Raw genomic sequence first — 13,399 nt, 5'->3', positions numbered from 1 at the left:
GAAGAGTGAGCCTAAACCGGGCTCCTGCGTGTGTGTTGCTGCCAGCAGCCCTGACCCCAAGCATTCCCCCACCAGAGCTGGACTGTCTCATACTTTCAATGCATCCAGCAGCACCAGTGCTCAGGTGGAGGCCTGCCTCACCCCTGAGGTCCATCTGAACCAGTGCCTTCAAGTCTTGCTTAGACAGGTTCCTATCTCATCCCTGGACAAATCTGTAGTCCGGAAAGCTTTGCTTAGAGAGCCCTTACCTCCTTCTGCAGCTCTGACTGTGCCACGTGTGTACGTTTACTCATCAAGTAGTTCACTGTTACCCACTTGAGTGATGCAAAAGGAATCTAGCAGGCCTGAGATTTACGATTTCATTTGACTGTTATGGGCATTGAACTTGATGTAACATTCATATGGGTGTTCTACAGCTTTGTAAGTTACTCTATTCATTGTTTCAGACATTTTTTCAGATATTGAAGTAAGATCCACTAACTCCTAAATCTAAGGAACTTTTCAGACTCTGTTATGAAAGACACAGGATTATATATTAAAAAAAAATCTTATAGAGTAGCAGGAGTTAATCAATTTAAAGAAAAATTGCATGTTTTTGTTAATAATTTTGCCACCTCATTCCTTGGCTCCGTCAGAACATTTGTTTGCTTCAGTGAGTTGTTGCCTTTAAAGTACTTATTTAACACATCCTGCTCTAATGCTGCTTCAACTGTATTATGTGAAGAGAGTTAAGTAAGAAAGAGAGCAAAAGAGAATTACATCACTGTATAACAGTACTTGGCATTTAGTAGCATCTTCTGTCTGAAACTCTCAAGGAGATTAATAATTATTATAGAAATAATTCTCGCAAACTACCGAGAAGTAAAAATGCTCTTAAATCTATGCTTTGCTGCAGGGCAAAACTAAGGCTCTATGTTCTCAGGTCTATACCTTAACTACTATACAGCTGTCCATCCTTGCCTTCCTTTCTTTTAAGTTACAGAGAGACAGAAACAAGTGAAATTTACAGGTAACCACCAATCATTTTTTCCCATATGTCACATCAGGCTGTCAGTATTGAGCAAGCATGTTGGTTGCTACTCAGTTTAAGGATAAAGGGGGCATATAAATGTCCTCAGACTTCTCTTTCACATGGAATATATTACGTTATGTTACATTGCAGTCTTGTATGAGCAACACTGACTAAGGCATACTGGACAGACAGGCAGATATGGCAAGAATGCCAACTAATTATATTGTCATTGTTTATGAGGCAGAAATCTGTAATGAAACCACAAAAACATTCTTGATACTGTGTCACCGATTGCAAGTGGTCATAAACAAAGAGGAAGTTGAGCTTGAGGTATCTCAATATACTAAAACCAAAACCAATAAACTACATGAGCATGAACACTCTCTCCTATCCCTTCATGAACCCTCGCACATCTAATTGTTCCCAGTCTCCCAGAAAAAAACATTAAAAATGCTGAATAAAATGGGACAATGAAAAGAGAGAGGCTGTTCCAAAGGACTTGAATTTCCAGCAGGCAAGACGGATCTGTGTAAATGATGGACCTTACCCTTCCCACCAAGCCCATCAAGGGAAAAGCACTAGTGGCTGAAATGCTGCTCCTGCCACATCTCTTCCTATTGCCACTGTTCTGCTATTTCTCATTGAACGAGGACAGGTGTAGCAGCAACAGGAGTCAAAGCAATAGCAATGGCAGGTCTCTCATTTGAAACCCCATGATTTTGCATTAAGTAACTTCAGTCTCAAATACTAGATCGCTTTTTCTGTGGGACAGATAGAAAGTGAATCTGCTATTGCTTAGAATAACCACAAGCAAAAGAGCTTCTTAAACATCAAGCAGTTGGAATGAAAAATTGTTTGTGATTTTTTTTGTTCCCTTCTACACACCAACCAACACTTCCAGATCCTCTTGATCACAAAAAAAACCCCAGCTTTTCTTGCTTTTCTTCTCTCTGCTCTGCCCTTAATTTTTCAGCCAGCTGTTGTTCTCCCTACAAACAAGTCCTAGCTTCTTAGTTTCATGTCCTACAACCTCATGAAGCATTTGGCCCAGCCAGTTCTCTCTCCTGGAACTATTTCCTTCACCTATTCCTTTCCTGAGTCTCACTCTCTAAATCAAGCATCTATTGCTCTCTACACCACACAGGTGAGCACCCCACTCCTCAGCCCTTCTTGTCCCACCTGCACCACTCCCTTGCTGCAGCACACAGATTGCCCCTGTGAACTCAGACTCACGGAACCTGAGGGTCCTGCAGTACATCTACGAAAAATTTGCAGCTCATTAGTTCCTAGGAATAATCTGATGGCATTTTCTTTATCCAAGAGACTTCCCTTCATGATTCTACTTTTGCTCTTCTTAATGTTATCTGAAAGCGTGAAATTCTAGAATTAACATGGAACCCATGTTTTTTTCCTATTATTCACATCTCATTATGCTTCATCATTAGTTCATGAAAAGGACAACACCCAAGTCGCCCCTCTCTTTTTCTGCTCCCAATCTACGTCTGTATCATCTTATCAACACTGTATGTTAATAATTGCCTTTTATTACATGCTTAATACAGTTCATAGTACTGTGAGGCCTAGATTTCTACTGCAGCCCTATATCCAAATAACAATTATTAGTCCTTTTTTCCAGGTACCATACACCTCATGCCCAGACTCATCTACTGCAGTAACTTTTTTACAGTCTTCCAGTCACTCTCTAAACTAAGATTTGGTTAAGGTTGCCACAGACAAAGGACTTGATCCTTCCACTGTCATTAAAGCTTTTACACCCACAAAATGGTGATACTCACCCTGGGAAATATTGTTTGCAGGAGACTACTTTGACAATTAAAATCTAGTGGTTATAAAAAGCTAACTAGGCATTTTCCAGCACAGACTTCTAGGCAAGACCAGAGCCTTGAGTTTGGAAACATGCTTGACTCCTAAATTTCAAGGTCAGGTAAACACTTTCAGCCCTTTCTGCATCACTTGAGTACACCCCTTCTATTAGTCAATATTGCTCTTAAAGGGAAAAAAAAAAACCACAACAAATAAATAAATATCTGAAAAGCAGCTGATTATTGTATTACTGCTCTGGAAAAATCTTTTTCTTTCAAAGCCCCTACTTTTCGCCTACCTTTCAAAGCCCCTACCTTTACACAGGGCAATAGTCGTTTGAAATATGAAAGCTCTCCTAGTAGGAAGGTGACCACACAAGGCTAAATGTAATGGGACTAGAAGATTTTCTCTTTTTCTGTTTGCTGTGTGGGAAAAGAACTGAGGATTTGTTGAAACAGCCATCTGACAAGGAGAAACAAGAGAGGAAGAGATAACAGCTTGATCATCCCTACTCCCCTAAAAGATCAAAAAGAAAATCAAGACATTAGAAGGTAAATTCTTGCATTTAAAACAGCAGACATTGCTAAAACCAGTTCACATTGTGTATTACTTACCCTTTAGATAGTAGACAGAAAAATCAAAATCTCTCCCTTTTTCACAATCTCATTACTACAACTCTCCTTCCATTACTCTCCTTCCTATCACTCCCTCTGTTTCATAGCCTGGGGTCAGGCCTCAATTTACCAAACTGCACATTGTTAACCCTGCAATGTATTTACTTCTTTCTGCCTTCTCAGCACAATATTACTGCCCGTGCATTGCAGAGAATATATAAGCTATTACAGTCTGCAGTATGACTTGCACGCATGATCGATAAATAAAATACAGAATATTTATAAAGAACTTACACTCAAACTGAACACACAACATCATATTCAGCTGTACTTACTAAAAACAGTGTTAGTTTGTGCAACAGAACATGACTAGCCTTTTCAGGGTTTCAAGAGGTATTAAAACCAAGAATCTCCCTTTCCAGCATGTTCCACAAAAGAGGCTGTCAGAACTGCAGTTTTTATGCTCACATTTTTATGCAGACTCTTAGTTTTCTTGGTGAGATCTCCCGACTGTGGAAACAATAGTGTTTCTAGGCTCTACAACAGCTCCACAGTTCAGGAAAAACTGCTGCTGCTCGTTTCTGAAGCATTCCTTATCAAGGACACCAAAACCACCCTACCACCCTGCTCAGCTCAGGGATTAAGCAGAACAAGTTGGTCCTGGGCCTTATTCTACCTAATAGTCCAAATTAACCACTATTTTGATGAAAATGAATGACGTAAAGTTCCTGTGATGAGAAAAATTTGAACCTCATTTTATTGTTATCGCTGGCTTCAGTCATCTGTTCATTTCTTACTTAGTCATGAAGCCTGCAAATTGGCAATGTCAAAGCTTTTGCTGACTGCTCTCTTAGGTGATATATTATGCACAAATAAGAAAACTACATTAAAAAGCCAGCATTATATACAGCACGACATTTTCCACTCTCCCTGCAGTGATTTGTCACAGCCATGTTCACATTCATTCAGCCTCCCGCGCCATAATTTATTGGGAAACTGTTCCATAATTGCTGGTATAACTTTGACAAGAATCATATGATAAGAAGGTTTCAGTCATTAACTATATAGAAACATCAAGTGTTATCCTCACATATGACAAGGAAAGCTACATTGACACTTCATCCAGTCACATCACTTCTCATATCCATACATATTACCCCTTCAGGAAGGGTGCTTTTCTCTTAGCTGCTGTGAAGAGTCCAAGGAGGCAGCCAGACAGAATTTTCAAGGCTTTTCAGAGCAAAACCCAACAGCCCCCAAAACAAAATCACCTAGCTACCATTGTGTTTGGGAGAAATCCTACAAAAAACAGAACATATAAAAATAATGCCACAGGCAAGGAAAGAAATTAGTAGATGGTTCCATGATGCTAGTTGATTTACTGTGTGTACACGCACAAAGGAAACATTTGTATGTTAATTTCCCTGGATACAGCACCATCGCACCTCACGCTGTGCTGCACACCATAGCTCAGTTTCACTGCTGAAGAAATTGTCCATCCATTCATTCTCCTGGATATTTCTCTGCCTTTAACACTGAAAGCACTAAGGCAAAAAATGAACACCTAGCAGTAGCCTTTCCTGTCCCTATTTACATGCCCAAATATACTTGTTAAGCATCATCAGACATTATTGAATCCAAGAAAGGTCTGGATGCATCATATCATTGACCTCTTCAGAATTATTTAAAAGTTATGTTTCACATTTCAGTGACCAAATATGGACTTAAAGTTAAGCATCCATTTCATTATGATGACAGGTATACCTTGCTCTGCCCTGTTGCTATGGTAACTGATATAATAGCCATTAGATTTATGGTAACACATATTCTCAAAAGGTAATTTGTTTCATTCACACTTGCATGACCGTACCAAAATGCGTAATTACAAAGAGAGCTCAGAGGATATGCTCTTAGCTGAGCTCAGCAGCTTCTACAAGTCTTGCACTTACCTTCTTTGGGTTTAAATGTGAGAGGATAAAATATACTGATGCTTTAAACAAAAGACGTCAACATTCATGCTCCAGATGGAACTAATGAAAAACTAAGAGGAGATCATATGCTAAGCAGGACTTAACTGAGTACAGCTATCCCAAATCCTGTACGGCATGAAGGGGAAAATATTTATCACCCCTGAAAACACAATTTTTGGCTTCACTGAAAAGCAATGGAAATTATTTTTTAAATTCCAGACACATTTCCTACTTATTATCAAATATACATCATACTTCTCCTGGTTTAACATTTTAAAGCTACCTTATGGTGAGACCATTTACATTCAAAGCTGTAAATGTTAGAATTTTCATCAAAGTTCCCACTTTTCAGAATTTTTATAAGGCAGGTAAGGGGAAAAAGCTACTTTAGCTGGTATAGAAGTAGCTGGGAATATGTTTTTAAGCTATAGCCATTTACGCAAATGCATGCCACAGCAAACAATTATTTCTTTTCCTGCCTCTTTTTCTTGTCAAGCTGAAAACAAGACAGTATTGCATTAATGAAAATATTTTCACAATATTTTAAATTACAAAGTCGGTTTATTCTTACATTTTGTGAATTTCTTTTCTAATCATGATGTTGTCAAACTAAGTCAGAAGTTGATTCAGTGTTCAAGGATTCCATGGATCAAAGTTATAAAATAATGTTTCTGTTCTAATCCAACTCTCAGTACCAATCTTTGCATTTGTAAATATACATGTAACAACCTATCCAAAATCTAGTGAATAGTTCTGATACTTTCTGAAGTGCTCCTACTGATGCTGAGGCCAGATTGTACACCTAACCCTCAAAAAAAAAAAAAAGTAATGCCTAATATTTTTTAAGGAGAAATAATACATCCTCCATCTGAAAGGGGTCCTGAAAAAAAGACGTAGTCCATTCACAAAGACAAGGGTCTCTTGAAAATGGAAGTCTAGCATAACCAGACTAGTACTACATGACATGGGACAATCAGTGTAAATTTGTAGTAAAGCAAATAATATTTATAATGTTAGGTAATTCCATAAAGGATAAACAATATGATATATTTGAATTGAATTGAAATATCACCTTGTAAATGATAATGTACCTCTGTAGTTAGATTTACGAGAAGAGATAATCACAAAGGACACAAATGAATTTGAAGCAACAGTAGGTTCATGAAATCACTTCCCAAAAGACTTCAAAACACGCTTCCTACTTGTCCGTGTGATTATATCCTTCTCCCACCAGTGCTACACATAGTGCCCATATTGCTTCTGAATGTTTTTCAAACCACTTTAGAAAGTGGGGAAAAATTTGTAAAGAAATCAGCAGTTCTTGGTTATAGTAATATCAGTGAGTGCTATAAGTAAATTAATTTAAAGCTAGCAAGAACTGACAGCCACATTACAGAAATAAATTAATCATTCCACAAGATGTTCCAAACTTCTAGATCTTTTCCTTACCTGCCTCCTGTCCCTCTGAGATGACGATGAAGAGGAGGCACTTCTATGTGATGGAGTGGACGTTTTGTGAGCTGGAGATATACTCTTCTCCTCTGAACTCATCTTTTCAGCAAACTTGTAGTAATGATCTTGTGCTCTTATTACTCATGTACAAAAAGGCAAGGGATAGTCTTCTGCATCCTTGTTTCACAGTTTATGGACAGCCAAAGAGGAAATCAATTGTAGCTCAACTGCACCTTAACAAAGAAAAATGTAAAAGAGTGAATGAATACACCCTTGCTCCAAAGTAGCTCTACAGCCAAAAAATCTGTTGATGGTCTCTATTTAATACAACAGATCTCCCAGTTTTTTTACTTCTCCTCTAACAACTACCCCGTATAAACACAAATACATTGTTCAGCACTCTCACAGTATATTACATTTTTTCAAAAAACCCTACAGAAAGGTTTAAGGAATTCACAGCAATTGTCAGGCAGAGCTTACGAATCTTCAACAAGGGGTCACTATCCCATCTTGCGTAATATCCTAACATTATCAAGTAACTCCTTAGGACCTGCTCTACAAAATAAACACCATTGAACACCGTGTTTTAATTAGTACATCTTAAAAATCATGCGGTTAGATAAAGGACTGCACAAGCTGGTTTTTAAAAGCAGGTCCCTCTTTCAAAGAGGGTGGCCTCAGTGAAGGAGTGGAAACTCAGACACCCTGCACTGCCGTGCTGGGTGTGGTGCCCAGGCCCAGCGGCATGGGGCTGCAGTGCCGGAGAACTCACTGAGGAGCGCAGATATTTAAGAAAGGGCAGGAAACTCAAGGCAGAGGAAGAAAACAAGTGACAAACAACCCTGGGGAAGGGGGCAGGGGAGGTGCCCCAGCGTCAAAGCAGAGACACTCCTGCAGCCCGTGGAGGACGTGGATAGTGCTGAAGGAACTGCGGCCTGTGCAGCCTCCAAGCTGAGCAGATTTTTCCCCTGGGGAACCCATGTCAGAGCAGGGGGAAAAGTGTAAGGAAACACTGCTGTGTACTGACCACAAACACCACCAGCTCCCCGTGCTGCCTAGGACAAGGGGAGGCTAGAGGCGTCAGGGATGAAGGAGTGAAGGTGAACCTGGAAAAAACGGGGAGGAAAGGTGTTGTTTTCATGTCTTTCATTTCTCACTACTCAAATCTATTTTAGATGGCAATAAATTATTTTCCCCTGAGTTGAGTTTTTCCCACAACAGTAACTGATGAACAGTCTCCCTGTCTTTACCTCCACCCATGAGCTTTCTCACCTTGTTTTCTGTCCCCATGCCACCGAGGCAGGGGGCACTGAGCAGCTGGGGGGGCATTTGGCTGCTGGTCAGGGCTAACCCATCACCGCTGCAGGGGCCATGCTCTTTACTGCTTACTCAGCCACTGCTAGGTGTATTACCTCTCTGCACGTATCAGATGCTTTCCCTCACTTACTTCGCTCCACCTAAACCTTTAATTTCCATCCAAGAACAGAAAAACAGGTACTTCGAGCAGCAGTGTTTCAATAAATAGCCAAACACTACCTGTCATGCACTGTCAAACTGTTTCAAGTACATCATGACAGCTCAGGAACAGAGTAATAGTTCTTACTGTTTAACAGACTACTTTGATCTTGCATCAGCTGATAGATATCTGTCTGATCTTCCATTAACCTTGCAAAAAATCGTTCCCTGAATGATGTCGTCTGCTTGAAGCTAACATCTATCTTCTCCACTGCCCACCCTCTAATTTTGAAATAGTGCCCTTTCATGTACACTGTGATGGCAGCACACCAAGGGTCAGCACAGCACAGCTAGCTTTAAATGGGTGTGGAGGAAGGTGCTGTTCTGCACCATGTTAAATAAGATCAGGCGAAAAAAAAACATTAACTGACACTCCGACATGACTGCAGGCTCAAGAAATCGTAACATATTAAAGACATAGGTCTAGATTCTCCAATCGCAACAGACATCCATGCAAGAATACCATCCTTAACCCAGATACACAGAGGCAGTTAAATTTTGTGCACTGCAGCCACCAACTTCCAAATACTGCTCCCTAACACACACTCTTCTGCTGGAGCTGAGATCTGTGATGAGTCATATGTGGCACCTTTTCTGTTTGCTGTACTATGGAAAGTGGGATGATTTTGCTTTTATGAGTTACCAGCACTTTTGCAAGCATGAATCTCATCCATCTTTCTGATGAACTTCCACATCCATTAAGGAGTCTCCCATAGAATTACAGGTCCCACATAACGTCCACAGAGCCCACATAGCATCCTGATGGCATGGATGGGAGGACATAGCTGTTCCAAGAGGAAAAAAATGTCCACATAGCCTGAACATCTTGGCAAATTCTCTATTCTTTTCAGGATGACAACTTCGTGCTAAAAGAAGCCTGAGAAGATGGGTTGTGCTGGAGCTGTTAGAAACAGCTACAAGAAGACAGAGGTTGCAGGAAGAAAGAAACAAGCTACACAGCGTGTTTGTTTCAGAATTCCAGAAAGAAAACATAATGAAGTCGCACTCAGGGAGAGGCTTTTCCTTCTATCTTAGCACACCAGGGACTGCTCATCTAGTTTAATAGCATTTTCACATCCTACAAATGCATCGGGCAAATTTTAGCCAAAGGTGTACCAACAGTGATACCTCAAGGTCTATGCACCTTTGTAAATTAGAACATAAAAATTAGAATCCTAGTTCACAAAGCTGTACAGAACAGTTACTTAACAGATAGAAGGACAAATTTTCAGTCACTCTCAGCTATGAGGTCACTGAATTTTTTTTAGCAGAGCAGCCTTCAGGCAAATGGAAATCAAACCCTTTTTAAAACATCTGATCTTCACTCAGTTGACTCCTGTGGAAAAAATTATATTTAGTATTGGCACAGGAGGACAGTGTTCTGGCACTTCAATCAAAACACAATGCTAGCAAGCAGTAGACAAGAAAAATAGTTTTGTAAATAGCTGCTAGCTTTGAGATTCTGTGAAGTATGGGCATTTTCTTATGAAAGGTATTTTTTAAAAAAAAAAACAAAATAGAGGGTTACACCTGAGCCAAACTCCACAGTGGTTTTGTGGTGTTTCCCAAGCATAAATTGCTGAACCTAACTAACAACTTGAACGAATCACACTAATTTATTGATAGCAGTCTCTCAAAAATGATACATAAATCTTAACTGGTCCCCTCCACACTACAAGAAGCAAACATTTCTTCTTGCCCTATTTAACAGCAACAATAACTTCAATACCAAATTTCTGTTACTTATACATAGAAATTTCTGATAAAGAAACAGTTCAGGGTTAGAAGTGAAAAAAAAAAAGAAAGTGGGATATTTGAGAAAATAAGCACCGCAAGCACAGCAAAAAACATTAATGTAAACTATCAAAAGCTAACATTGAGCTTTTTGTTGTTGTTCTTGCACATTGATTTTGAATTCTGTTTCTCTGTATTGCTACGAGCTTATCTTCCAATCCTGGTTTAAAATTTGGGTAACACATCTTTTTCAGAGCATGTTAGAAGGAATAAATTTAGTGAAATTGATGTAAAGAGATGCCAGTCTCTCTATAACTAAGATTATAACAAACAGTTATAAATCTAATTTTTAGCCAACAAATTCAATTTACCAAAATGAAACCAACGCTTTTGAGACATTTTTCATGGCCTTTTTCTATCAGTCACTGGCACTTTTGTTATTGATTTCAGTGGGAACAGAAGCAATCCATATACCATGGTAGAACATTTGTAGAAAATAAAGAAAGTCTAAAACCACACTCTAAAATTATGAAGTTGGGGTTTGGGTGGGTGGGGGGTGCCCCCCTTGTAATTGTGCATTTGTTCTGATACTGCTTCCTGACAAAGGCTAAAACATCTGACTCATTGTACGAGCAAATTTTATCATCCCTCCACTTCACAGCAAATATGTCATCAATATGAAAGTATTTTAATTAATTTCAGCTGGACAACTCAAAAAGAATGACATTATCTGGCCTAAACAAGGGTAACACTATTGGCTCTTGGTTATTAATTGCTGCTTATCCAAATATCATCAACCTGTAGGCTGAATTTTGCACTACACCAACTAAATCCATCATGAACTGCTCAAAACCACCTGTCAGTTTAGGACCACGTAAGCTGATTCAGCCCATCTCATGTGACCATGAGTTGACTTGCCTCAAAGCTGCTTTGCCAAGAGCTCCCAAGGCAGGAAATGTATTTATTGCTTCCAGTGTACAAGAGGAGACAGACTACCAGGAATATTAAAAAACAGACACTGCAGAAAGCTTTCAGTGAACCCAAGTATCAATTGCCCAGCTGGGAGTTTTGTCTTCAACTTTTCTTATTGGCAGCTCAACTACTTTGTATTTAAATCATCACTTGGAATTCAGTAACCATAAAAATTAGTTACTGGTTCTTCACTGCATTCTCTTCAAAGTTATTTATTTAATTTTTATGTAAGCTTATCTATGTAGAAAGGTAAGATATTCTGACCAAAGCCAAGAGGAGACAGTAAGTCTTATAAGTAGAACATGAAGTAAGGTCTTTTAACTCTGATGTGTAAAGAAAAATTTTATGTGCCATGACCGTAACATCCTCCAGATGTGGCAAAACATCTGTATCTAATCCTATTCATAAAGGAATACAATATTACTGTATAGAAACTACAATAAGAAATCATTTAAGAAATATACTACAGATTCTTTACTAAGTAGTTAAGAAATTGTTCATTCTTTCTTAAACATTTATATTGAATACTTCTTTTGTAAATGAGAATTATTCCATCACATTCTTGCAGTTCTACTATGCTCAATTTTCAAGTTAGCCTTTGAATTCAAGGTTTTTGTACTTGATCTCAATGGTTAAAGCTTGTCTAAGCCTGAAAAAAAAAAATAAAAGGAAACATGGATGTGAACATATTTTAATTACAGAGTTATTTTTTTATTTATTCTCAGTTCATTAGTGTAAATTTTTTTCCCTCTTGCATCTTAAATCAAGTATTAGATCTTAAAAACAAAGTCATTCTTTATTTCCTTTCCATTCATAAAGGCTTGTTGTCTCTTTTAGTCTATGTAAGTAAATGAAGGAAAACTACACGCTTTATTTCGCATATCAGAAACCACTGCTTTATATATATATTATGTTAACCCAGAAGTCCTGTCTTCTATAATCTGAAACAAAACTATTTCAGGTACATCAAAACAAATGACCAATCCAGTGACAAGGTGTAGCATGATTATTTTCTATATTAGTGTTACACATTTGAAAGATAAGGAAGCACTGAGAGATACTTATTGATTTCTCATCACCTTCTATCCCAGGTTACAATATGTTTGGTTCACCATCTCTTAAAAGTGTTGCCTAGGAGTTCTGTAGTCTGGACTATTCAGTAGTACAAAAATACTGAACAAAACACTGACTCTCCATATAAAAAATTATTACTCTTCATTTTCTTCACTGAACAAACTACATTGTATCTGGAGTTGCACAGATTGTCTTTATTTGAAATTTCATTTTTAAATTGAATATTTTTATGTTACTGGCTAAATTTAAAATGTTTTATTTTTTTAAAAAAATGAATGAGAAGGAGGAGGAATGGAATAGAATAAGGCTATTTTTAGAGCATGAGTGAAATCGGTATATTTAAAAGGTCCAATTGAAATACAAACACAAGGAATGAAACAAGACGATATTCCAGGGAACAAACTGGGTAATAACTTGGGAAACACCAGCTATATCAACCGCACAAAATAAATGGGTACAGAAAGGAGAGGAGCAACCTGTGGAAATGAGTATTAGCAATATCAAAGCTATGGAGAGTGCAGTTTATCTTGCCACCACTCTATGGCAAGTCCACTGACACTGGCTGGGGAATCCCTGTCCAACTGCAGCGTGGTTTGTGAAGAGGCTATTAGCAGAAGTGATAAAAACTTGTATAAATCCAGAGTTATAAATAGACCTGCATATCATATAACAGATAAACGGAAGCTCTCAATGGGTAACTCCAAACGAAGTCTGGATTCAAGTAACAGACTTCTGTCATAAATGCTATGTTGCTTCTCTCTCTGATTCTTTTCTAAAGAATGTGCAGAATACTTTATGGACTGCTTAATACCTTGTGTGGTACTGGAGTAATCTGAGAAGATAATTTAGCGTACAGAACTGAGTCTCTAGCATAAAGGAACCAAAAATATACGACTGGCACTGACATTACTTCAAGTAAAGCATCTTCACACTGATCTGTCAAAATGGCTAATTTCCACTTGGGAGGGAAGAGGGTCTCTGTGGTGTTCTGTGGCTGTGTAACACCACCATTAGATATTTAAGCACTCAGCAGAGGCCAAGCTTTGTTCTTACATTAAGAGGAATATGTAACTCCCTGGTCCTCCACTTTGCTGCTGACCTTCTGTGCAGGAAAATGTTGCAAACACAAGAATATAATGGAAATAAACTACCTCAGTGTAGTGGCAATGCTGTAGTGATTTAAGAGACCACTCATGGGCAGTAAGCAATTTGTCTCTTTTGTTGGTTTTTTT

General features: G+C 38.5%; 1 protein-coding gene across 4 annotated transcripts in view; it reads right to left on the bottom strand.

The window, feature by feature from the left end:
• OSBPL6 (oxysterol binding protein-like 6) overlaps positions 1 to 6,971 on the bottom strand; it is a 49,658-nt gene extending 42,687 nt beyond the window's left edge. For all 4 annotated transcript variants that reach the window (XM_009870577.1, XM_009870578.1, XM_009870582.1 and 1 more), the window contains exon 1: positions 6,870 to 6,971. In XM_009870577.1, the coding sequence (XP_009868879.1) occupies positions 6,870 to 6,971 (102 nt within the window). The remainder of the gene's footprint in view (positions 1 to 6,869) is intronic.
• Between the last annotated feature and the right edge of the window lie 6,428 nt (positions 6,972 to 13,399).

This window comes from Apaloderma vittatum, unplaced genomic scaffold (genome assembly GCF_000703405.1).
Source record: "Apaloderma vittatum isolate BGI_N311 unplaced genomic scaffold, ASM70340v1 scaffold25645, whole genome shotgun sequence".
Taxonomy (NCBI): Eukaryota; Metazoa; Chordata; class Aves; order Trogoniformes; family Trogonidae; genus Apaloderma; species Apaloderma vittatum.
Note: the sequence above shows the minus strand (reverse complement) of the source record. Positions and strands in the feature narration are given on the sequence as shown.